The 26,517-nt window shown below is 43.3% G+C and overlaps 1 protein-coding gene across 2 annotated transcripts in view; it reads right to left on the bottom strand.

Annotated features, from left to right (window-relative positions):
- Positions 1 to 26,517, bottom strand: part of LOC127471245 (unconventional myosin-X-like) — a 90,810-nt gene that overhangs the window by 34,034 nt on the left and 30,259 nt on the right. The window contains exons 7-22 of one of the 2 annotated variants that reach the window (XM_051787994.1): positions 26,485 to 26,498; positions 25,760 to 25,844; positions 24,075 to 24,178; positions 22,589 to 22,718; positions 21,620 to 21,738; positions 17,865 to 18,011; positions 17,075 to 17,175; positions 15,116 to 15,182; positions 14,574 to 14,666; positions 10,838 to 10,906; positions 9,888 to 9,970; positions 8,985 to 9,093; positions 8,219 to 8,299; positions 7,088 to 7,212; positions 6,176 to 6,290; positions 302 to 408 (exon numbers count right to left, since the gene is read on the bottom strand). In XM_051787994.1, coding sequence (XP_051643954.1) covers positions 302 to 408; positions 6,176 to 6,290; positions 7,088 to 7,212; positions 8,219 to 8,299; positions 8,985 to 9,093; positions 9,888 to 9,970; positions 10,838 to 10,906; positions 14,574 to 14,666; positions 15,116 to 15,182; positions 17,075 to 17,175; positions 17,865 to 18,011; positions 21,620 to 21,738; positions 22,589 to 22,718; positions 24,075 to 24,178; positions 25,760 to 25,844; positions 26,485 to 26,498 — 1,549 coding nt within the window. Of the gene's footprint in view, positions 1 to 301; positions 409 to 6,175; positions 6,291 to 7,087; positions 7,213 to 8,218; positions 8,300 to 8,984; positions 9,094 to 9,887; positions 9,971 to 10,837; positions 10,907 to 14,573; positions 14,667 to 15,115; positions 15,183 to 17,074; positions 17,176 to 17,864; positions 18,012 to 20,674; positions 20,859 to 21,619; positions 21,739 to 22,588; positions 22,719 to 24,074; positions 24,179 to 25,759; positions 25,845 to 26,484; positions 26,499 to 26,517 lie in introns of those variants that run through there. The other variant, XM_051787995.1, reaches the window with a different exon arrangement.

Here is a 26,517-nt window from a genome sequence, read left to right as displayed (position 1 = left end):
GAGCCCTGAAGGCAAGGAAAAGGTGTCATCAGAGGCAAGCAATGTGTACAGAGGTCCCCGAGGAGCCTGCTGAGCAGCGTTGAGGGAGGGTGCAAGCGTGCACAGAACTAAAAAAGGTGCCAAAGGTGCAGGAAGGTTTCAACAGAGCTAGTGCTGGCAGGGAGGGCACATCCTGCAACTCTCCCTTAGAATACAGGAGGGGAAGACGGGATGGATGCTAGGGGACTAGAGAGCAAAGCAGGGGGTCAGGGCAATCCAGGCACGCAAGCACAGGGATGGTGGGGCAGCCCCCAGCACTGACCTTGCCATGTAGCCCAAGACGTGGGCCCGGATGACTATAGCTGCTTTCCTCAACTCCTCTTCCCGATCCTTCTCCAGCTTCTGCTCAAGAGCTTCCTTCAGGAAAACCTGACGCCACGGGGAGGAGTTTCAGTAAACACAAAGAGAGGAAAGAAGTCAGTCCCCGGGAGAGCCGGGAGGTTTCATCCCCGGGTGAGCGGCGCGGAGAGCGCTCCGTGCCCGGGCGGCCCCCGCGCCTGCCCCGGCGCTGCCCCGCGGCGCCCGCACTCCGAGCGCCGGGGAAAAGTTTTGCAGCGGCAGGAGCCAATCTCCGTGCCCAACCCCCGCCTCCCTCACTCTGTGGTCAAGACTTAAAAGAGAGAGAGAGGGAGGGAGCAGAGGAAGGAGGGAAAGAGGAGGGAGGAGTAGAGCCCGTGCTTGCGCCTGTGATTAACTCTTTCTCAGCTGACAGCTTTCCCTGCAGAATCCGGTACCGCCCTGCAGCAGGCACCGGGACCTACTTGGGAGATTATATATTTTGCAAAGAAACTCCTCCGCGTTTCAAGGAAAGGGAGGAACCTTTATATTTCTGGACTCCAGGAAGCAACCTTAACAGCAAGCTTAATAATGGAAGGCAGTCTGAAAGCCAAAATCCCAGTCGAGGTGCGAAGCTGTGTGTACCTTCAGCCCACCGGAGCTGGAGCCCTCCACCAACCTCCAGAACTCTGGGGTGGAGATGCTTCCGTGCTGAAGAGGTTCAGCAGTGCAGCATGCACTAGGGCCAACTGAGCTTTGACAGTACAAGTCTTCAAATATTACTGTTGCACTTCAATGTCCAGTATTTTAATTCTCAAGCATCTTCCATCACCTGTATTTCAAACCTCTGCTCGGTGCTAAATGCTTGTGAAAGATGAAGATGCTACTTAAGAGACAAAAGAACTGAGATACAAGCAAGATAAGGCCATGTTTACAGGAATTGTACTGACATATCTGAGCAATGTTAAAGCAGCTGGCTTGCATTAGGTTAGCACAGGGTTCAGCACAAACTCCTGAAATAAATGCATTGCTTTTTGAGATGGACTGCAGCCTGCATGGAGCTCCACGGCGCTGTGGGTACACTGCTAGCAGTACCTAGCCTAGAATAAGCTGGCTAAGGTATGTCCATACAAGCTGCAGTCACAGCAGCAACTGCCATATGGTCAAGCTCGTGTGACCTCCTGCCTGGCATTGGCACTTCAAGGGCCAGCAGCAGAACAGGCTACATTAGTAAAGTGCTACCCCACTTGGTAAAGCACTGCCATGTATGCAGGGTGTGAGCTGACACTCCTCAATCTGCAGAACCACACTAATCAGTAAAAACTCCTTACAAGTATATTGGATCCATGTGGTTATGGTGAGAGGCCAGAGATTTGAACAGTCATCTAGTCTCAGTGTTCTGTACAAACTCTCCTCCTCCCCACTTACCTCCCCTTTATTATCTCTGCATACCTTCCCTTCCATCACTGCTTTTGGCCTCATGCCCTAAGGCTCTTCTTTCCCCCTGCAATGACCACTGCATACTGACACCTCTCCCTGAGTTAGTACCTATAGCCAGTGACTTTCCTGGACTCAAATTTCTCTCGAGAAGCAGTTTCCATTAAAATGGCCTTAAGAAAGGAACTGTTTTATAATGACTAAGTAACCGTGGGTAGCCTTAAAAGAAGGTTCATTATCAAGGTACTGCCAACCATGAAGCTGGCATCCTTCCCTGCAAGTTGTATATCTACTCCCTCTGTCAACTAAACAATCTTTTAAAAACTTCTCTGAGGCAGGGATTGCTCTTTCCATTACATTCCAAAACCAAGCAGCAGTCACCCATTTCAAGAATGCAGCCACCAAAACACTGTCTCAGTCCATTATCTTCATCAAATTGCAAAAATAGTCAGGCCATCAGCATTTCCATTGCAAGCACTGTCTTGCTGGACCAGGCCAATAAGGAGGGGGGAAAAAACTTCAGGGCATGCAGAGTTCTATGAGATCCAACCCTAATCCTGTAGGATTATAGGATCTATATACACTTGAGAGTGAGGGGTTAATCTCGAATATCATAATGATATCTACTTATAAGCTGTTGGCATTTTGCAGGTTTGTTTGGGTTTTTTTAAGACTCCTGTAGATGACAAGGAAGAGTAACAGGCATTCAAGTCCAGAAATATTTTTGATGCCTTGTAGAAATAAACTGGAAGGTGGCCTTTATTTTGGTCATAATTCATAGTTGTTTTCTGAAAACATGAGATCACTTTCACCTGAGGAAGGAATGATTGAACAAAACATACAAAGTTACCTCTATCATACCTACTCATGCTAGACACTGGCCAAGTTTTAAACCACAGTGCAACACCACAGCATTCCTCACACAACCTCAGTAATGCCTGTATGCACCATCAGTGTGACAGCAAACATGTTAAGCTTTCGTATAAATCAGCAGACACTGAATGGGCACCCATGTGTACAAAAGTGGGATCATATGATTCTTGGGGACAACACTGGGAAAGCAGGAAGTGGGTCACTGTGACCTGGATGCCAAACAATGTACAGCAACCTCCTCCTTCAGATAGGCCCTGCAAAACAGCAGGTTGAAATGTGGAAATTAATGCCTTCAAATAGCAAGAATTACTGTGTTAAACAGCTGTAAGAAATCTGTGTTGTGGGTATGGGCAAGTATGGCAGAAGTTCCAGGTGCACTGAGGAAAGGGGCATGGAAACTGCTGGTCCATGCCAGCACATCTCCAGTGAAGACAAGGGGACCTTAGCACCACCTCTTTCATCATCACACTGCTTGTTTGCATCCAAGCCCTCAACTCCCAACAATATCGGATAAAACCTGCCTTGCATACATTAATACTTCTTATAAACATTAATTTGACAATTGCCAGCACAGCAGCTGCTCTATTCTTAATGAAAAACACAAAGATCATCCTGCCCTTCCTCCTCCGTTTCCTTTCCCAAGCTTCACAATCCCCTACACTAATTCACAGAGTCTTTTCCTTCCTCCTTCAAACAATTGCAAGGGATATAATTATCCTTCCATTCATTTTGCAGGAAGTATTCCCCTTTCTATAAGCCTTGCTCTTCACCCACCCCCTATACTTCTTCCTAGGTTACATCCCCAGTGGTTTGTCACACCTTTTTCAGTAGCTACTCCCGATTCCATGTGCCGAGGTTAGTTCTGGGAATCACAACCTGAGTACCCAGAGCTGCACCTGTAGCAGCAAAAGTGGCAGTAAGGCCACACAGGGGACTTCCTTTTCAGGACAATGCCCTACACTATCCCTTAGGTGGTAGCTTCACTTCACTCTAACCTGAAAGCCTCTGGAAAAATTAAGGCTCTTTTCTTCATGAACCCAAGTATTCTAGGCCTGTGTTACCCAGCCCCAGCTAAAGCATGAATACAGAAAAAGCACTCTGTATTCCAAAACCAAGACACAACAGCTGGATACAGGCAGCAAGGAAGGTACTACCAGGAAGCACCACTGCTCGGCACACCTCACCTTGGCATCTGCTTCCCTAGGGGCAGGCTTTCTGGAGGCACTGTCATAAAGCTGAGTTGCAGATAGTCTCCAAAGCAAGAATGAAATAGCTTTGCATAAGAAAGAACACCAAGCAACTCATCTGAAAAACGAAATGGCAAGGCAATGCACCTTGGATTGACAGCACCTTGAAGTAGCCAGGGGCTGGCCAGCCATTCAGCATGGCAGCAAGGGTGGAACATGCCAGGACAGCTTTGGAGTGATCCATTCTTTAAATAAATAGAATTGTTACCCTTTACCAGGACACACATCTCTAATTCAAACCATGCCCAATATAAAATAACCTCTACAACCCAACAAGATGGCTCAACTGCTTCCCAACTCCTGTCAATTTTCCTTCTCAGGCATAAAGAAATTAAAAAATACAAAGACTGCCATTCTTAATAAGTTCTTTCTTCCCATAATATTCCAATCTACAGCAACCAGGGCCCTAAACAGAGAGACTGCTGTTTACCAACATGCCACATACAGCTCTTCAGATATCTTTTCAATTACAGGACACAATTGTTAAAAAAAAATACATTAGAGTGCATCCAGTGTTTTGCCAAAATACAAACACATTTTCTTTGCCACAATGACCACCTATATATTGTTTTTTCAAAATAATTTGTGCAGGTCAAGAATTGAATGAAAACAGATGGACTCAGTCCTTCATGATGCACAATGGAGACTGAAAAGGGATCCTATTGCTGCCAAGGACTCAAAGCAGCCTGGATTTCCTGCTTGTTGTCATTCTGCTGTAGTCCCTGGACTCCAGCTATATAGCTTATTACCTTTTGTACTCCACAAGGTATGTGCGTGTGAGCTTGGTCCTCACACGCATTCTCCTGCTGCCCTTGCTGTAGCCCAGCAATCTTCCATCTCTTGTCACACTAGGAAGAACGTTCAAACTCCATGTTTACCAGCTCTAACCACTGCTTTCTAAAGCTTTCCAGGCACAAGCAGCTCTGCAACACACACAACCTCCACATAGGCTTTAATACTAAAATGCTAGGAGACTGGCAGTCACCCAAGTAATGTGGGTTATCTAGGGACAGGAATGACCAAAACGGTTCCTGGCTTGCAGGGATCAGTAAGGAGACTCCAGATGCTCAAATCAAAGATGGGGAACACTTTAATTACAGAGCAGAAATACAGCTAAGCGATAAAACCTTCTTTCTTGAGTATCAGTGGAGGCATGTGAAAAAAACAATCAATCAACCAAACTTCACATTAATACATCTCCTTCCCACTAAAATGGCCAGTGGTTTCCTTGGTTGTCACATGGAGCTCATAGCTCAGACTACAAACTGGGCTACCACCACTCCTGTAGGAAGGGGAGAAAGATATCTTGCTCTCTGAAAAAACATTATAGTCTATGCACTCACTGAGAAATGACTGCTCAAAGCAACAAATATTGTTATTTGATCTCCCAGACAAATTAAATGTGCATGTTCACTAGAAATCACTTCTGGTTTCAATGTGACCCTGGAAATATTCTGAAGTACTTTTTTGAAAGCTTAAGGGCAAAAAAATGCAAGAAGTTGCTTTGATGGACAACCATCTGCTCTAGATATGGACTGCATACCCACTATTGAGAAATGCTGTCTGCACTGGACACCATCCATCTTGGAATATTCTTTGAAGAATTTACTGGAGTATGTGGAAAGTTAGAGACAGTTTCACAGTCCCGGATTTCTATAGCAATATACCTCACAATGCTCACATCTATTTCTCTCTGAAAATCCAGACTATTCCAGGCTAGAGAGAAGTGTTAAGCTTTCACCAAAGCACAAGCAAAATCTGAATTACGCAAGTGGGCAGAAGCATTTGGATACCTTTTCATAGAAAATGTATGCTAACATCTGGGCTCACTGCACAAACCATCATCTGAGCTTCCACAACAGAAAGTTGTCACACATCTGCTGGTCTAGCTATTCACAGTTTAGATATATACCAAGCAGCAGCTCACTGCCTCAGGCTAGAATTTTGGTTAGCCAAGCAGAGTGAAATACCTGGCACAAGAGGCAAGAATTAATGGCACACGTTACAGTGCATAAATTGAGACCCATGTTTGTTCTCCTTGAATCCTTAAATTGGATCAGACACAACAAAATCAATCTGGTGTAGTCAATGAGAAGGAATTTAGACAAAATCAAAAAGCCTTCTACATCTCTAGGTACATAATATGGGAAATATTTGAGATGCTACAGGTCAATGACATAGGCCAGTGTATTTAAAGGATCACGACTGCATTGTCTTTTCTACTGCCTTGAATATCACCAGATGCAATTGCCTCCCCTTGCAGCTGGAACAAAGCCATGCCCTGCCCCACACTGATGAAGTACCTTGGTTTTACCCAACTGCCATTCTTTCTTGCTGCTGTCATAGGTCTGAAGAAAACCTGCACATACAGTTTTGCTGTTGTCTGAGAGACTTGTTCCCTTCACAAGCATCTTGTACCTAAGAATGAAACAGAGTCTCATGAGATTATGATTATGACAGTAACAGCCCCCTTCCCTCTCTCTCTCCCCAGTCTTTTAACTCTAATTATCCTTCTCCCATTAATCCTTCTTCCCTTGGGACCTCCCTTCTTCGTGTTTGCCTTCCAGTTTGGAAATTTCCATCCCCCAGCCTTCATCTGTTCCTACCACACTGGCAATTATTGTTGCAATCCCAGTAAAAAAATACTAACTCAACAGAATTTTTCAGTAAAGAACAACTGTCTTTCTGAAACATGTGCTTTCATCAGACACAAGTTATTTTGTTCAGTATAGGGGTGGCATTTAATGCTCCAAGAGACAAAGGAAGCAATGTTCAGTGGTTTCTTCTAGCCTTAAATTTTAAGAAATCCTTTTGATGTGGCTAATTAAAAGAAGTAATCACTCTTTCCAATATTAATCATCAACTATACTGTCCATTAAAATTTTCTCCAGCCACCTAAAGGTTTTAAGTATGGTATTTTCTTTTTTACACATTATGACCAGCTGGGTTTCACAGCATCACACTAGCAAATCTGTGCGAAGCTAAAAAAAAAAAAAGAAGACGACCATCTGGCTATTTTTCCGTTCTGACTTTTACCCTAAAGGTAAGTCTTCAGAAAGGCTTCCAGATCAGTCTATGCTATGGGCAATAAAGCCATGGTTAGAAGAACATCCCACAAATGATCCATACCAGAAGCAGCAGTTAAAGATGGAACAATCATATGGAATTATATACCTTGGGGCTGTTACAGCATATGAGACAATGACAGCAATTACCTGCTGAGAAAGTCCTGGAAAAGGCGCCGTATAGGGAAACCTGCTCTTCGGACTTTCACTGTCTCCAGCATCCCTGAGTACCGGAGCTGATTTAGAACCACATCTGGATTAAAGAGATTTGGCGCCTACATAATGATCCAGAATAAAAAACAAATAAGAGAGACAGAGTAAATATTGATCTCGGTATTAATGTCTTTGCTGACTTGAACAGTCACTGTTTCTCTGAGCACGGTCTCAGGCTGCATATCTGTTTCTGTGTAGAAAGTCAACCCTGCATATTTGGGCAGGCCAGGTGAAAAGGAGGAAGTTTGGGTCAAGGGGAAAGCAACCTCACAACACTGCATGGTGCAGAATATGGGAAGAAAGGGAGCTGGGCAGATCCTGAAAAAAAACCAAACAGTTTGGAGACTGCACTCACAGTCAGATCATGGTAGGAAAGCAAAGATATAATGCATTAACACATACAGAGTGCAGAACCCTGACTCAGTTCTCTTTGCAGTCTCTCTCCAGTCAAAGTGGAGAAAAACTACAGAATTCTTTTCTGGCACAAATCCCCTAAGCAGGCTGTCCTCTGCCGTATCACACACAGTTTCAAAACACACACAAAAAAGGATCAGTTCAGAGCTCCCCATCCAATCTAGTTTGCAGCATATCCTCCCGCCACAGTTCACAATACAAGCAAGAGTCAGCCTATGTCTAAGGACTGTGACTTGCTAATGAAGCGTCCACCTCCTCTGCCTCAGAGCCAGGGATCTGCAGGAGACATTTCCTACTGCACAAGTCTTGCATTCCAGAACAAATTTCTCTACAGGCACCTCAAACAGGAGTGATTGCTTCTTCTACCACAGCTCTGGGCTCTGCACAAGCCTGGTTCATCTTCCAGGTTTCATAAGCACTGAAAGAGGTGGGACTGGCTATATAATCTCATACTCAGCATGCAGCCTTTCCATCTGATTACCAGGAGGAGGGTTTGTTTTTCCTCAGCTGTAAAATAACTAGAATGAAAAAGGGAAGGTGAGGAGGAACTGCTCTTATCCTCAGTTTGAGGCACCTGCCTGGCATTTGTGCAAGAAGTGAGTGCTCATGAAGGCCTCTGTCTCATGAATGTATTTTGCTGGGAGACAGACTTACCTTTTCTGTATTTGGTTTGATGCAGCGGATGAAAAATGGGTTGGAAGTATTAAGCGTGGCCATCAAGGAATGGAGAGAATCCTAAACAGCAACAAGACAAACCCCAAAGGATCAGTGACTACAGAAGGCAGAGGGGCTACATTTGAAGCAACAGGGTCTTCATGCAGCCCTCACATTCTAATGTCCTTTGACTCTGCCTTCCAAAATTTCAACAACACAGGAGATTCCCTCCTTTCCAAAACATACCCACACAATTAGTTTGCTCCTAACACTGTTTACCTGGAGCTGTATAGCTCACGTGAGTTAATTTTACATGTCTCTCAAACTTTAAATGCAGGAAGATAAAATAGTGAAATGAACGGAAGGTTTGCAGACAATCTGAGGAGGTAAGATTCATACCTGCAAGGTCCTCCCAATAAGGTTTTATTGGAATTGTCACAATACTTGTAAAAAATGTGGCCTAAAAGGACACGTACACTTAGCTGAAACACCAAACCAATATGAAAGATCAAAGAACCTCAAGAATTTCATATACTTAGCAAAGTATATTCCCTCTGCCACCCTGCTCAGTCTCAGCATCTCTCACATTTTGCACCAGACAGAAATCCTTGGGGCAGTGGCACTGCCTTTTTTTAGCACTGCAACATTCCTGCACATTTTCAGTGCTGGACATAAAACAAGGATGAATGACTCCTCTTGGCTGCAGGCCTTGCTTAACCATCTGCTCCTCCCCAGAAGCCTGCTGCTCTCTTGGAAAACATCATACCCGGAACTGGGAACTGACAGTCGGTCTGCGCCTCTGGGTGCCCATCTTCAGTGTCTCTTCATTGCAACGACTGCAGACTCTTTCAAAAAGGTCATAAATGAAGTCCAGCCTAAGGGAAAAGAAAAGAATGAAAGAAGATGCAAGACCTCTAACACCTGTGAGAAGATGGTTCTCATTCTCAGCAACTGCCTGGTCCCAGTGTGAAACACCTCATTTTTATTCCTGCTGTGCCAGAGTGGCTGCAGGAGGCAGTTCAGCTGGGCACTTCAGTGAGGAAATTAATACTTTCCATGGGGCTGCCCAGAACCCGCAGGCTGCCCTGTATGTCACACTCTGCTGCAGAGCCAGAAACCCCATCTCATGCTCTCAAGCAGGACATTACACAAAGGAAAATCTCCATTCTGCGCTGGCTAGGACACCTCCCTTGAGCTATATGCCCCCAGGCAAAACTACCTTGAAGGTATGCCAGCTAGACTGGTGCTGTCATGCCCTCCTGAACTAGCTCTGATGACTAGCAGCCACAACATGCTCATGAAATTGGAACCGCAGCTCTTTGTGGCCAGAGTTCTAGAGCTACCCTCAGTGTAGGTAGGGAAGGAAAGGGGTAGAGGAAGGGGAGAGAAAGGGAAGGCAAAGGGGAAGGGAAGACTAACATTGCCAAGAGATTTCTGTCATGCTGTTATAACTCTTTTTAAAACTGGGACAACATAAGTCCTGATTAAATCTGTGCCTCATTTGACTTCTCCAACTCTCTTTTCGTTTGTCAGAACACTCCGGCACAAAGGGAAGAATGATTAAGAATGATGCCTGATGCTCTGGCAAAAGCAAATGCTTTCCTTGGTCTAGTTATTACATGAATGTGGCTTAGCCAACCCAACAGATGTGGCCTCTTCACAAGCATACCTGCTGTCTTTCAGCATGTTTAAAATGTCATCACGAAAAGTGTCTCTGTTCTTCTCCAGAAAGCCTCTCACATCATACAGCACCTGCAACACAGACAGAGCCACTAGAACAGTGCTGTACAAATCATTAAGCACTTCTACATTTACATGCCAATGTACAAGACCTCCAGCAGAGCTACACAGTAACACTGCAGGCATATGCCAAGATCTGAACTTTTGGGGTCAAAGAACTCCAGAGTTTTACAGTTACCATCCAGAGAGTGGCTTTTAGCCATCAACTAAAAAACACAAAACCCCCTCAAAAGCAAGAGCCAAGTGAAATAGCTGCAAAGATTTGCCTGGCAGGGAGGGTGTGTGGGGAAATCCTTTGCAAAGGGTGAGGTACACCATTCACTTCAGGAGAGCAAAGTGAATGGAGAATGCCACCCAGTGCCCTGACTTCCCAACCACAAGGGCTCAGCAGACATTATTCTAGGAGGGGATTAGCCCTTCTTTAATGTGCAGGTGTCCTCTCTTGACACACCTCCATCTGTTTCATAGCTCTTCACAACAAAGAGCAACATTTAACCTTAAAGGCTTGGAAACCTTTTCCTTTTTTTGGATAGGTATTTATCCTTTTCTCCTCCTCTTCAATAGTCAAATTTTCCTTGTGATTTTTACTTTGGGTTTTGTTTGTTTGTGAATGTGCATGTAAAGACAATATGAATAACAGAAGTACAGAGGAGTTTAACCCCCAAAACAAAAGTTACTTGAGAAACTGAAACAAACATCCAGGCTGGAGAATATAGTACATACTATTTTAAGCCTAAAATTTCAAAAGTGCTCTGGTAGGGGGCACTGACTGTGTGGCAACACACAGTTCAGAGATATTATTGATTTTTGGAACCTAAAATCAAGGACCTTAAATCCAAGATATACCAAGCATCTCACAAATAAATCATGAACACCTACCTCCCCTGCATAATGTCTTATGCCAAACTGATGGTCTGTTACTCGAGGCTTCACATAGTAGGGGTTGCTCTGAAATGAAAGAAAAAGAAGTAGTCTTCTAATGCTGATGTAAGAATAAACAGGCTCAATCAGGAACTCTGCCATGACTATGACAAGGCTGGGATGGGCAAGGACCTTAGCTCTTGCAGAGCCCAACCACATCTGCTGCAGCTCTCTGCTGCTACATTACAAATATGTTACTTAAATAAGATGGAAAAATCCAGCCCTTCAAGGCATTACTCATGTGAACAAGGGCTTGCAGAATCAAGGTTGGGCAGGCATGCCATGGATGAAATGTTAATTCTTGTGTGTCTGACACCTGAGGAGACTGGGCTCCACACAAATCATGTGGTGCAGGACACAGGATCAGGATGCAAGGAAGATGGCAGCTTTGCAGAACACCTACACACCTTTTCTTCATCAAAGGAAATACTATACCAGTGTCCTGTCTTCCTCTATATTTTATCTTTCTTTGCACCTCTCTTCCCCTTTATTGAATATTCACTTTTCCTTTCTCTTATTAGATATTCTACTCTCTCCTTTTCCCCCTCCTTTCTTTGTTCTGTGAAAGCCGTTTTAACTATGTGAGAACAGCCACGCTGCTCGAGACCAACAATCTATCCAGCTGAGTATTCTGCCTCTAGCAGTGGCTATGTACTGTAGAGTAAGAACAAAGCAAGTAAATCATACTTTCATCCTAATATTCCCTCAAAATCTACTTATTTCTATAAGGTCTGCCTAACTAGTAACCCCAAGTGGATTTCTCTTGCTTGCTTGCTTATTCCGCACCTGAACCCATGAAAACTTCTTGCATCCAAGTGTCCTTTCGCAGGAGCTCTTAACCAACCCCATAGAGAACTATTTAAGCCCGGCTTCCATTAGTGCCATTTGTCTTCTACAGGCCATGTGTGACTTTTAAACCCATCACACACACACCCCCCCCAAGTCATCTTCTCTCCACACTGCAGGGTCCCTTCAACCTGGTTTTCCATAACACTGAAGCTGTCCCAAACCAGTTGTTTACTAGTTCTGATACAACCCCTTTTCGAGTGGAGGGGCCCAGTGGTGGACATTATTCAAAGTGCAGGTGATCTATAGATTACACAATGCCATAACACTGTTTTCTTCTTTTATTCTATTTTCCAGGACTTTCTACTATTTCATCTGGAGTTTTTTTATTACTACTGAGAACTGTGCTGATATTTCCTTGGAACTATCTATCACAGCCTCTGTCTGGGTCTCGCTCCTGAAGAGCAGCAGTCAGTTCAGGGCCCACCGTTTTCAAAGGGGAAATTGGGACTGTTTTCCTTCAGGTACACCATTTTGCATTTATCTACACTGCTTTTCATTTTCATTTTACCACCCAATCAGTCTCATGAGGCCCCTCTCAGTCCAGTCTTGCCCCATGAATCAGCAGAAAACTGCCACCTCAATGCTCATATGAGAGAGTGTCTTGCAGGCCTCTCTTCATTGAGGTAGCTGACCATTTACATTTTTTGAATTTACTCAGTAGTGAAATAAGAACTATAGGCCTATAATTTCCTACAGTACTTCCTAAAAATTAAAATAATTCCCCACCTTCTCAGACAAAAGTACTAAGAAAATTTTAAGTAACATGTTGCACAATGCTGTTTAAAATTGAGCTCTTTCATCTTCAAGGTCTTTTGGCAGTATTGGGTGGATGGCTCCTGACACTGATAATTTGTTAGTGCCACTGGAAATTTTTTTTCATTGCTTTCTTTTCCTTTTCACATTGACCCCATTTCATTGCTCTTCCCTTTCCTCCATTCAGTCATCTTTTTCCAGTCACAAAATTCCCTATCTTCCATTCCAAGCGTGACTGCTCCTGGCTCTCTCATGTGGATTGGCACACTCCTCTCCTCTCCTTCTCTACCAAGCCCTTTTATTTCATTCATGCTTACAACACTTCTGGTTCCTTCTCCTCTCTCCCCTATTGCTCCTCTCTTCAGTTGTATCAGAGGTCATATTCTCTGAAATCCCAGCCTTATGCTTTTCCTTCTTAAGACTACAGCAATCCACAGAAAATACAGAGAAGAGGGCTTGTTCTCTTCAGGCTTCCCAGCAATGCTGGCTGGATGCCTTCCAGTGCTCTTCCAGCCAGCAATAGAGACTTTAACTGGTACAAAAAACAATTTCACCTTCAACAAATGAAAGCCCTAGAGCACTACCTACTAAATCGTTCCTCCCTGCATTTCACATCTCATAAGCTTCCTAGGGTTCCACGTTAACTGCTATCCCCTCAAAGCAGACAGAGGTGACACTATGAACAGCTTAATGAAAAGGCTACTCAATGCACAGAAATTACCAAAAATAGCAACCAAAATGTTGTGGGGCATAAAAGAATGCAAAATAATACTGGCAGTCTCATGCTGCTGTACAATAAACCACAGGTACCTTCTTACCAAGGGAACTGCATTCTGGTCTGATTATTTATCTCAGAAAAGAATAGAGAAAAAAATATGTAGACAAATTCAGAGACAAACAGCAGAAAGAAAGAGGAGCTTTGAAATATCTCCATTTGGAGACAAACTGAAGAAGTTGGGACAGTTCAGAGAGAAAATTCAAAACAAGTGAGGCATTAAAAATATTAATTAGTTTTATATTAAAAGTTAACAAATACCAACAACAATAAAAAAATAAAAAAGATACAGCAGGCATTCTCACATTCCTTGACCTGTAATACAAGGCAAAGCCACAGCAGACTAAATTGAAGGCCTTGATTTAAGCCTGAAGAAAGGAAATATTTCCACAAAGCTCTGTGTAAGTAGCCAACCAAAAGTCATTGCTATTGTTTCCAATTTGTAGTCATGAGTATTACCAGCAAAGTTAGAATACAAATATGAAAAATAAGAATATCTGCATCTATGCCAATTAAAAAAACTTCAGATAAAGGATACAAATTTTTATATTTTCAGGCTTGGATGAAGTCTCAATTAGAAGACTAGGAAACATATTTGCTGAAAATGTTCTTACTAAAGTAGTAAATTATTCCATAAGTCCATGCTACAGGCTTTAATTTGTTTTGTTTTCAGTCTATTTATTATTTAGAACAAAGTGTTGGCTGTACCAGAGACATGGTAAGGGATTGCTACAGTGATCTCACTGGGGTTTCTGTGTCCCCAGGATAACTTTCTGACCTGCATGAGAAAGCCATTCCACTCCTGTGTCCAGAACACAAGAAAGAGGATGAAAGAATTTAATTAATTAGGAACAATAAGAGAGCTTTCATTAAAAGTCATGAGGCAAAAGCCGTCCCCAGCCCCAGGAGACAGATTTGACACGCTCTGGAGCAGACTGCTGTGAGTCAGCTGGCAGGAGAAACCCATACACACTGTGCAGCCACATCCTGTGCCTGGGGTGTTGCCTTGTGTCTCATCGCAGACCAGCAGAACCTGACCTCCATCCCATCCTACAAATTCAAACTTCTTCTACCCACAGCCTGTGGAATGCACACTCCCTTTTCTCTATCTGCACAAGAGACCATTCTCAGGTTGTCTCACATATTACTTTTGTTCAGTGCAGCTTAATTAAACACTAGCAGGTTTGGGTACAAGGCATTTTAAATTTCCTGCACAAAGCATATATTTTACATCAACAAAACCTTCACTTTAGGTTTTGCAATGCTGATGGGGCTAACATACTGATCATTTGCCTGCCAGGTTATTTTCTTACTTACCATATGCTGGCTGTGAAGTTTTTCCAGAAGGGTGTTGTCTGTGCCTTTGGGGAATCGACTCTCTTCATTCACCAAAGCCAGTAGACCTAGTTTCTACAGCCAAACAAGAGACAGGCTTTCTCAGCAAAAGCTCTAACTACACAGAACCAAGACAAGAACTGGAGATCTGAACAGACCACTGAGCAATAACTCCTGAGTTATACCCAGCAAAGCTCAAGCTGAAAGCAGAATTCTGGCCAGTCAATGCATTCAGCAAGCAGAATGTAAGTGGAGATTATTTATAAAAAAATCACATTAAGGTTTTACTTAAACAATAATCTAAAACTATGACACTCTTCCTAAGCTTACTCTCAACAATAAGCAGAGATCTGCTTTCTTGAGCTGGGACTACAGCTCTAAGAGCCCATACTTTTGCCAGGTCACTATGGGAACATGATCTAAGCAACTATCTGTTTTTAAAATCAAGAAACCCCAGGAAAGGTCTCAAGACAATCAGCAGTGCCCATGGTGATCCCTGGAAACTGTCACAGATAACTGCTTACCTTCTCAATAAGGTCCAGGCACTCTGCATTATCCATCCAGTCAATGGCTTCCCAGTTTATCCCTTCCCTGACAGTCAAGAACAAAGAGAACAAAGATGTGAAATGAAAGATTCAATGCTCTGGGGTGTAGGAGAAGAGCAGAAGTAGCTGAGCATGGCAGCTGTCCCAGGACTGAAGACAATTTGCAGTAATTAGGCTTTGCCATGGCTGAGGAAAAAGAATAGGGGACACAATGCACTGCTAACACAAGGAGATGGAGATAGGAGACAGCCTTTCTTATCCATACTGGCGATTTAAACTGATGCTTATCTTGTAGTCACTTGGGCAAATTTCACACGAATTTTAAAACTGTAGTTGCTCTTTCAGGACTGATGAGCATCAGCCCAAGCAGTGGCGATGATGGACAGTTTGCTACACAGCTTCGAGAGTCAACTGCTGACCCACCAATATGGAAAGAAGGCCCAAAGTACATCTGCCAGAAGACTGAACCACAGTTCACAGGTCCACCAGAAGAAGAGACAGGAGACAGTTTTCAGGGAGAGTTTTGAAGAGGATGACACAGGTAAGCTTTAGCTTGACATACAGGGTGCCTACAGGGTGGCCCTGAATCTTTCAGAATAGGGGCTGATATAGGCAGAGTAGTGCAATAATTATGCTTTGGAAATCACCCATGAAATTCTGTAAATCTGCTGAATGTGTTTTTCCTCTCTTATCACCTTCTTACATTCCCAAAATAAAGGATGTTTCTGTTTTCAGAATTCAGAGAAGCCTGGGAATAGCTCTTACTCAGGAATCCAAGGAAGACTACAGGCTATGTATGAAGCTACTTACTGACTTTCTGATACAGACACCTTTCAGGTGGAGGCTAACATTTTGAAGATAGTGGAGAAGTTGTCTACAAACCCTTCAACCTAGGCTTCATACTTCCAGGTTCAGAGCATTAAGATGAGATACACAGAGGTACTTACTAAACCTGAGGAAGCAGAGCTTACACAGTGAAAGACGAGCTTTAGGCACATCACCCTAGAATAATTTGATGCGTAGACAATAATAAAATCCTCTCATTCTTTCAAAGTTCAGCCACAGAACTTAAATTTCTATGCAATCATCAGGAAAAAATAAATTGTCATGATGATACCATTCTTAACACAGGCTTCCTGCAATAGTGGAACAGGCCTGAGAAGTGAGTGCATAAATAGCCTTGCAGTTTTGTAATCTTTAGAATTTAATGAATTGACTATTCAACTGTCTCCCTTTACAAGGCTGCTCTCATTTGCCCTCACTGACCCTATTCAATTGCTTCATTCACAAACATAAAGGCTTCTGTTTCAGAGCAACAACTAAAGTATTTGTCTAGCAGCCTTCTCTAGAAGCAGAAATACTCTAGAACATCCCAGGTACTTCACTAAATACAATTCAATATGAAGCCCACAGAAGAGCAACAGCTGTGCAGAAGGTCCCAGGATCGGGAAATCTCTCCTTTAAGTCTCCTTGCTGAGGAAAAGAGCCCTTTTCACAGTACAGGAATCTCTAGGACAGAAAGAGCTATCAGATATCTAACTGTCTATCTTCAGGGACTGTTCTTTTGCACACCAAGATTCCATCTGCATAACACTACCAGTACCCTAGGTAAATCATTACCAAAGTCAGTAATAAGCCCAGTGACCACGTACTCTAATGGGTTAAAGCCCAAGAACTTTCTATTCAGCTGAGAGACAGAAGGAAATCTAGGTTTTCTAAATACTACAAGGGAGACTGCTTTTGGCTGGAGGCAAGTGACTTATGCTGGCAAAGCACATGGACAGTGCTTATCAAGACACATCCACAGTCAGGGTTGCGCTAAGGCCCAGTTTTTTCTCCTGCCTCAGCAGTAGGGACTGAAGAGCACAGAGGAGGAATGATGTTCTCCCTTCTACTACCCATGAAAGCAATAGGGGCTCCCCTTCCTCTGTTTGTCACCTGTTGTACTCCAGCTGCTCCAAGGAGAAGATGTGCTTGTTGAAGTATTCCTGGAGTTTCTCATTTGCATAGTTAATGTTAAACTGCTCAAAACGATTCACCTGCAAGAAGAAACAATGATTATAAAACTTAACATGCTTGACCCTGAGCTCTAAAATAATCTATAGCAGCAAGGTGGAAGATGCCAGGCTTAAAATAAAGCCAGAGAACATAGTGGTCAAGATGAACATGAGGAGAACAGTATGGGGAGGTCCACTATGAGAACAGCTTTTGTAGCCCATGCAAGATTAATTCAGTAAACCTAAATCATAGTAAAGGATGCTAAAGACAATCATGCTTCTCTTCTTGGAAGAAAGAAATATAATTCCCTAAGTGTTAGGTCACTGGGCTTTCTCTTCTGTGAAATACCTGAGCAGTCACTCTGTGACTGTTCAACATACAACCCTCATCAGTTGCAGTCAGAAGTATTACAACAGCATTCTCCACACAGTGGAAAATAGATGTAAACAAATAATGTACACACAGGATTTGGATATTTAATCTGCATACAAGTCAAAAATTCAATATTATCTATCACAGTACATCTGTTTAGGGTTTGTGTCACAAACCAGACTTTGAACATCAGCTTTTATGAATACAGGTGGCAGAAATGAGCAGCTAAATATATCTTGCTACTTCCAGGGGAAAGTGACAGTGGAGAGACTCCAGACTGGGGGATACAAACCCACCAAAATTCCCTCCTATACGCACCTCTAAAATCAACCCACTCCACAAAAGACAAAATCCTGACCTGAAAATTCTCGAAGCCAAAGATATCCAGGATGCCCACAGACTTAAAGTTTTCCTTGCCTTTGATCTTGGTATTAATCTTGTTAATGAGCCATGAGAAACACTGGGAATAGAGCGCCATAGAGAGGGAGTCTCTGGAGTCAGCTGCCTGTAAATACAGAGAATGAAAATGAGTCACAAAGAGAACAGAAGGCATAAGGGGCACATGAATCTCTGTGGGACTTCAGGTTCCTCCCATCTTCTTCAGGTGCCTCAGCCTCTGTACGGGCTGTGTATGGTGCAGTATTTATATGTATCAAGTTTTCAAATAGCCAGGCCACACACAGATAAGCCATGTATAACCTTTGGGTAACTGAACTTCAGAGGCTGAAAGAAGTAGCAAAATCAGGGACATCTTTTGGAACAAGTGCTGGGGGGCAGGGAGGGTGGCAAAATACCTCACAACTAAGCCCACAGCAGTCATTTGCATCACCTGAGTCAACATTTGCAGCAACAGGCAAGGTATCTTGGTTCAGTACTCCTAGTAAAGCTGTCAAATGGGTGTCTGCTCAGTTTTCAAAAAACTGGTAGGGCAGGATTTAATGAAGTATTCTGACACCAAGTTGCCCTCAAAAATCCCCTTTCCAAAACTTCCCTGCAAACAGCATTATCCTAATTGAATCCAGTTAGGCTAGCCAACAGCCAGGACACGTGCCCCAAAAGATCATGGATTTAAATACTTTTCAACTAGAGTTGACCCCACATGCCATGCACTGATCATAACCAAGTGTCATAGGCAGAAAAAATAACTTAAATTGTGATGACTAACAGGCACTAGCTAATTGGGTGTATGTAAGTATGTGGATGAACATCCAAAATCAAACTTTTGGTATCTCAAGCAAAAGCCTGCTACCTGATAGCTGTAAAAGGAATGGGCTGGTTGCAAAGTTCGATAACACTTGGACAAGCAAAAGCAGCACACCTCAAATCCTCCAATTACTAAAGAGACATGAGACAGAACCACAAATTAAGAGGCTGATCACATGCTGTCCTTCTGCATATACACTATTTAGAATCGGAAACTAGAGTTTAGGGTTCTAGAAAGAAGAGGAGGCCAAAAATAAGGGTTCACAACAAGAAGACATGATCTCAGGGAGTAGAAAAAGGGGCCAGGAGAGAAGACGGCAAAGATTGTGACTGGAAGAAAGATGTTGGAAGTGGGGAAAGATCCTGGAGATTGGAGACACGGAGATAAATGTCAGGGTATGCCCAAGAACCTTGGCTAGTAGTTCCTGAGCCTGGTAACTGCAACTACACAATACGAACCCATACAAATTTGTGCCTGACCCTCCTGGACAAGCAGCACACTCCCAACTGGGAAAGGAAGTTGACATCTAGAGAACGTAATGCTGAGGGGTGAGTGAGCAAGTATTTGAAATAATGAAGTAGGGTAAAAGTTTTAATCTTGTCATTTAATAAATAAACCACGGTAAATAGATTACAGGTTGTTTCCTCTGTCTCGCCTGTGACACCAGGGCAATTCCTTCAGTAGGCCAGACAGCAATGACTGATCTTCTAAAGGCACCTTCATCCCCTTAGTTTTGCAACCCTAAATAACACAAACTCTTGTGTTCTGCTTTGCTAATGACACAGGTCAACTGCCTCTGAACCCTTTCAGCCCCTCAGTGAGGCTTCTGAGGCCCAGCCTAGCAGATCCTCCTTTTCACCCAGCCTCACTGTTTTTCTCCTCCTTTCTCTTCCTGGGTACTATCTCCTCTTCAGCAGCTCAAGGTCGGCACAGAGCAATCTCCCTTCTCCACAGAAGAGAACATTTCAAAGCATGGGCACACACATATTTTCTGGGTATTTCTTCTCTCCATCAGATGATCTGTCTTATTAGTTGGGACTGAGAATGCCCTCAAGGCCATGCCTCTGTAGTATCTCTGGCTACACAGTTAAGTTGAACTCATTTTCCAGGACCTCCCCATCCAGCTGTAAGCAAAGCACTTTCCCTACAATACGGCTCAAATGAGATTCTCAAAGGATCTTTTCATCCTTCCAGCTTTGCCTTCCTTTAGGCCAGTTCATCCATTCAACCCACTGAAATGTCAAAGCTCAGATGGGTAGTGAGGCCATCACATAATGAGAAATCCCTGGCAACTCTATCAACGCATTCCCACAACAAGTGGGAATAGGTGGGGGCAGCACATGAGGGCTTCAGCAGGAATAGTCTTTACAGGCCCAGTGTTCAGTGCAACAGGCTTATCTAGTGAAGACAGCTATCACAGTTTTCTTGTGGTCTTAGTACTTCACTGGGCTGCAAGCAGTAAGTGTGGGGTCCAACACACAAAAATGTCAGCAACAGATATACTATCAGGCAAAGCTCTATTCAGGGGGACTCTTGTAAATCCTACAACTGCATACTGTTGTTCTGGACTGCCTGAATTGTCTCTGGTATTATTTGTTATCCAACTTTATGTACTGCTAGAGAAAGATGTGGCTTATTTAGGACAGAGAGCTGAGAAGAAAAACTGTGGTACTGGATACTGAGGATATCTACCACAGGCTACAGGCTGAAAAATAATTTTCACACAATTTCACTGCAAAGAAAGGTCAAAGACTATGCAAAAAAAGAGGCCATTTCTTAAAGGCAAAACTTAGCTTCAACATATTAGCAGGTGTGTTCACAGCAAGAAAAGAAGCAACTACTCTGCCATAATGAGCACTGTTGAGACTTCAGCTTGAATACGGTGCTGAGCTGGGGGCACTCCGCTTCTTGAAAGATGTGGGAAAACAGAGACAGAAGACAAGGAGATTTAGAAAATTACTTACAAGGAAGCACTGAAGGAACTGGATTGTTTAGCTTAGAAAAGAGAACACCACATGAAAAACTTCACAGAAGCCAAAGCTTGTAAGGTGGACAGCTGGGATGTCAAAGGTAATCTAAATATGAGGAAAATCTTTTCAACTCCAGACTCCACTGCAGCTAAAGCAGGATACTTAAAGATGCTGTGAAATTCCTTCCATGGGAAATCTGAAGGAAAGTTAGACAGACATCCGTCAGAGAAAGTCTAGTAACTCTGGTTTCTCTGCCAATACAGGCGTTGGATTGATAACCCTCTGCAGTCTGTGCCAGCACAAGATTTCCATTACAGATGTTCATTTTGCTATAACATGATGTATCTTCCATCCTAGTAATATTACTCCATGTTTTCCAGTGTTTTGCATTTTATTAATGACAGAAGATTTTCTACAGTTATCTGTGCATGGACCTAAAACACCAAGAGTGCCCTCAAGTGATCAGCAACATCACAAGAGCTACGTATCATTTTTTTCAGTCCTCCTTTGTGGTTGTATGGATATGGAAAGAAGCTACTGTGGGGTAACAACCTAACATCTGCCGGATGTTTCGTGGTAACTGTGTGCAAGCTTTTACCTTCCAGTAAATGCAGTGTAACCTGGGAGTTCGGCAAGGTAAAAGCATGCGTACATGCAATTACCACAAACAATCTGATGCACCTTCTGCACGACACAAGTATGACCAGTTCCTGGTGAGTGAAGGTGACTTAAAACCATTGACAAAGTGCATTGACATTTGAAAGTGAACTCCCCTGTAAAACCTAAAAAGCAGAGTCAACATTGAGACCTGAACTGCCAATAAGGGCAAAATACCTGAGGAAACAGGAAGCCCTAAACTGGAATGGGTGATACAAGAGGGAGACAGAGGGCCTGAAATGCAGAAGTGGCAGAAGCAGTAGCATACACTAGGACACTTACCTGCTCCACAGTGAGAGGGGAGCTGATCTCTTCCCCACGCAGAATCATGGACCTCTGCGTCAGTACTTCAGAAAGCTGAAAGGCATCTAGGCCCAGGAGGTCACTGGCAATGTTCAGCACTAATAACAAAGGAAGACACTCTTTTTTCTCTTGCCTGGATCCCCATCACTCGTGGGGGATTCATATTTTGCAGCTCAGTGAGGAAATCCCAGGGACTCCTACAAGGCAAGTGACTAAACTCCAGCACAAAACACACCCCCCTTTACTTAATTCTACTGGGCATACCCAAAGCTGTAAGCTCATATACCCAGTCTGAGGCAGAGTCAGCATCCATTTTGGGCCACAGATACTCCTGTAAGTCAGACTTTCTGCTGACAACAGGAAGAGCAAAGTCCTGTGGAAAGCTCAGCACTAGCAAAATATTTATCGCACGAGAAGATATGTTTTCCTAAAGGCACAACGAGCATGGGATTGCTAAACTTGGATGTTAAGAAGAGAGGCAACTAACTTAAGACTTGAAGGACTTGTGATACCTATTTATTTCTTCTGTCTGTTTAGGGATTCACTCTACCAGATGAACTCAGATTGCATAACGGTAACAGAGTGCACACTAGCAAATGCTTCAAATGAAGATGGGGGGAAGTCTCTAACACACTATTTTTATCTCCAACTCCTCCCTGATCCTATTTCTTCCATCTCTTTCAATGCAAAAGAGAAATTGTGGGGCCATGGACTCGTCTGAGAGTAGCCGGGAGCACTAATGGGTCAGAGGGCCACAGCCCAGTTAAATCACACTGGTGCCCTGGAGCCATGTATCCTGTGGCACTGCCTTTGCAGAGTTCACTGCAGTCAGTGAATCTGCTGGCAAAGGCACTGCATAACCAGAGGGAAAAAGGACAATGGAGTGAGCTTTACTGGGGGCCTTATGGGGCTTTGCATGGTCTACCAAGTTGCTAGGGTCCCACTTACCTGCTTTTGTCGTAATCTGGGCCCCACCAGCTGTCATGAATTCAACATTTCCCAAATGAAGTGTCCCAGAAAGAAGTTTGAAGATGTCTCTGATTTCTTCAGTGCTGAAGTCCACCACCTTCATGGCAGTCTGTTCAAAACCATACAGCTAATGTTGGCTGTATTATAGCCAAGTACAATGTAACTACCACACTCAGGCCCAGTCTGTGTAAGATGTATAACTCAGAATTATAGTCACCATGAATCAAAGTGAAATGGGATGGCACAGCACCTCTCCTAGTTATACATCTCTCAGTGATCTTTTCTGTCTCGCATTCTCTTCTACATTTACTCTATCGCCATCTAAGAGTGGTGGGCATTTGCTCCATCCTCAAGTTGGACTATGCTGCTGACATTGTTGGTCTGTCACAGGAAGAACGGATTTGCAACTATGTGAGGAAATCTGCCCCTGAACACTGGCAGCACAGGTTACAGATGTTACTGGATTATTTCCACATTCTCCCTTATTTTCTTTCCTGAAGGACATATTCATATAATATACTTAATTTACTCTGATCCATATAACCCCCTTACTTTGTTCTAGCTTAGAATAGTAGATTTATGCAGTAAGATTTAAAACCAGGCTTTCAGCATTAACTGCTAGAAGGTGAGAAACAGGTTACCAGATAATGAGGAATTATGGCACATTCCCTCTGTCTTAGTGCATGCATGTGACCCATGGTTCTTGGGGCATAAATTGACTTTGAGAAGCAGGACCTAGTTTTCATGCATTCACCCTGTGAGTGGGGCACTCTGGGGTTCTAGTTCCCTTCTTTCCTCCAAGCATCTCCTCAGCTGAAATATAAATGCCATGTTGCCATTGAAATCTTTGCTGTACAGGAGATGTTTCCCTTAAATCACGCCTAAGCAGGAGCTATTGAAATCCTAAGCTGACTTCTCTAGCCTTGCCTACCTGGCTTCACTTACATTAATAAAGCCCTCAGGCCAATAACCACTTATCAAATAAAACATCAATTTGCAGATTCATCCTGCTAAACCTATAAACTCTGGTAAAGGTATAGGTGTCTATTGAAATCTGTGCGGTATTTCAGAATATGCCATTTGCACAGGTGATACAATTTTACTGGAATATATTTGGAGAACACTACCTTCGGAACAAACTGTTCCACTTCTAATAGTCAATTTGAGGTTTCCTGCATCAGGCTATCTAGAAGGCTCCCAGGAACCATTATGGGGTGAGGGGGTTGGGGCTCAGGCTCCCCAAAATTCTGCATCTTTCTAAATTATTATTCATACTGACTGTTTCCCAAAACTACTTTTTGAGCCTTGTTTTTACCATAAACAGGTAGAGCTGAGTTTCGGACTTGTTGAACACCTAGTTTTGGCTTAGGGCAAATATATTCTGCCTGTGAGATCTAGACCATGCAGCATGTTTAGTCCATGAGATTATGCGCAAAAGTTCAGCAGGAGTTAGGACTGAACTCACCATGACCTTACTGAACATCTCTACATCATTCAGGTTCTCATCAGTCACACAGCCAGACTGGTTCAAGTAACGATAAGTCTCTGGCTCAGAGAGGGAGAGGCTCTCTGCAACAGAAGAAAAAGAGGCAGGACAAAGACAACAATTTATTTAGCAATGAACCTTTTAATTCTATGATCTTGGTCCCCCCAAAAGTGTGTATGTTTACCATAGGGAGAGTTCATCTGAACTGATTCCACATCCCTCAAAAGCTACACCTCGACAGTGAATGCACTGGGGAGGGGGAAAGAGAAGGGTATGCTGTAAAAAGGCTTGCAGAGGCTATGCAAAATTATTTAGAACAGTGAAATCCCAAGCTGCAGAGTTGCAGAATTTATCAATACAGAATTGACTCAGAAAAAAAAAATCTATCTCAAAGACTATAGAGAAAAATAGTCTTAACTATACACATGCAGTAATGACCTCTAAATTAGGTATCGTCACATGAGACAGAGCTCAGAGAGTCAGTCAGATTTCTGAAGACATCTCAGTACTGAGCAGCAGTAAAAAACTGAACATGGTTCAGTTCCTTTAGTTTTAGTAGGAACACAAAACTAAATATAAAACCAGAATTTGATCTCTGTATGTATCTGTAGTGCAACCACATCTCAAATACTTTCTGCAGGTTTGATCCCCCATTTTGAAAAGAACAAAGGAGAAGTAAAAAATCAATGGAGAAAGGAGACAGGGATGATCAAGACCCAAAACATTACAGATCGGGAAGTGAAGCAGCCTGGGACACCAGCTTTGAGAGGAAGATGGGGAAGAATTGCAGATTTGCTGAAGAAAAGAATGTGTTGTATGGTTTCCCTAAGTACTTGCTGATAACCATGGTCCCCACTATTTTCCTTTGCTTTAGCTTGATCTCTGAATTGACCTATGTGGCCATTCCTGTAAATACTCCCTAAAATTGAAGCCCTACTCCTTCCACTCTGTCAGGCCCAAATCTTCCACCTGATTATCCTAACACACAGAGAACAAGAAATTCCCCAGTCCCTCAAAACCAGAGTGCAACGTAACATGTTCCTGCCTGCCTATCTGACCTCTTCAGTAAGACCATCAGTGCTCAGCAGTGCTTGGGACAGGTACATACAAATGCTGTTGAGGGGATCCTGCACTACAGAGCAGATTCATCTACAGCCTGTGCCCTCTTTCAGATCCACCTCTCTCTTCCCCATGTACTGAGCTATAAAGCCTTTGTTCAGACACTATACATGTTTTGGTTCTAGTCCTTCCACTACATCATTGGTCTTCCTAATTCTTCTCTCTAATATTATCTATACTGAAGGTTTGTTGTAAAAGTATGTCTGTCATCCAACCTTTGAACTCCTGGAACAGGTCCCATCAGCAACTGTATCAGGACTCTCTACCCTTCCTTCACCTCTAGACAGTTTCATTACCTCATCACTTTCCACAGACTTTTCCCTCCAGCTCAGAATGCCTGAAGTGTCTTTTCTCATATAGCATTTCTGTCATCCTCAGCCTCTTTATCTCAACTCCCCTTTCTGCTTCCCACAAAATCACCATATGGCCTTCAAGAAAAAGCTACATATCGAGTACCTGAAATATCTGTGCTCTAACTGACTTACACCTGCTTCACATGTTGGACTGGAAAGAGGACAAAGCCATATCCTATAAAATGCAATTACCTTTCTGCTCCCCGCTCACACCAGCTAGCAGAGCATAAAAGATGTGATAATTCCTCTCTCCAGGGTTCTGGTGTACCACTCTGTTCTGAAACAAAGAATACAAGAGTAGCAAGTAGAAGGAGATTAGACTTCTGGTTGCAAAGGCAAAGAGAGGACGAGGATACAGGTAAATCTCCAGGGCCAAAGTACAAGAGGGTCTTCTTCCAGTTTAGTGATGGTTTTGTCTAAATAAATTCTATATCAAGGTCTTGTCACATGTGGCTGTGCAACTGACTACGTGCTGACTTCTCTGTACTCAATAGCATGCACCTGGACAAACCGAACCTGTCAGTTCTGACACTGCTCCTCAGTGAGTCCCTGAGTCCAAAGGAAACTACATCAGAGCAGAGATGCCTGCATTTGGAGTTGTACTCCATATTCTTCTCTGCGGAACTGAGTTTCAGGTACTTGTTCTCTTTCCCTTTCTCCTCGGTTAACAGCTTTTTCTTGGGGTCTCTCTGTAATGAACAGAGTTTATCAAAGATAGGAGAAGAGGTTCTGATAAATACAGAACAAACATTTTTCCTCTGCCTCTTCCTCATTTGGGACAGTTGCAATTGTAACACATAAGGATCTAAGGCCTACACGCTGTGATGAAGACAGCATCATTCAGGAGGTGATCTGGCACTCCCACACCATACTATGGGAAGAGGGCTCACCCAGCAGTCAGTAGAGGGGATACCTACCTTTTCCAGTAAATCTGAACAGCAAGTTAAGGA

This window comes from Manacus candei, unplaced genomic scaffold (genome assembly GCF_025592945.1).
Source record: "Manacus candei isolate 608988 ecotype Guabito, Panama unplaced genomic scaffold, ASM2559294v1 h1tg000023l, whole genome shotgun sequence".
NCBI lineage: Eukaryota > Metazoa > Chordata > Aves > Passeriformes > Pipridae > Manacus > Manacus candei.
Note: the sequence above shows the minus strand (reverse complement) of the source record. Positions and strands in the feature narration are given on the sequence as shown.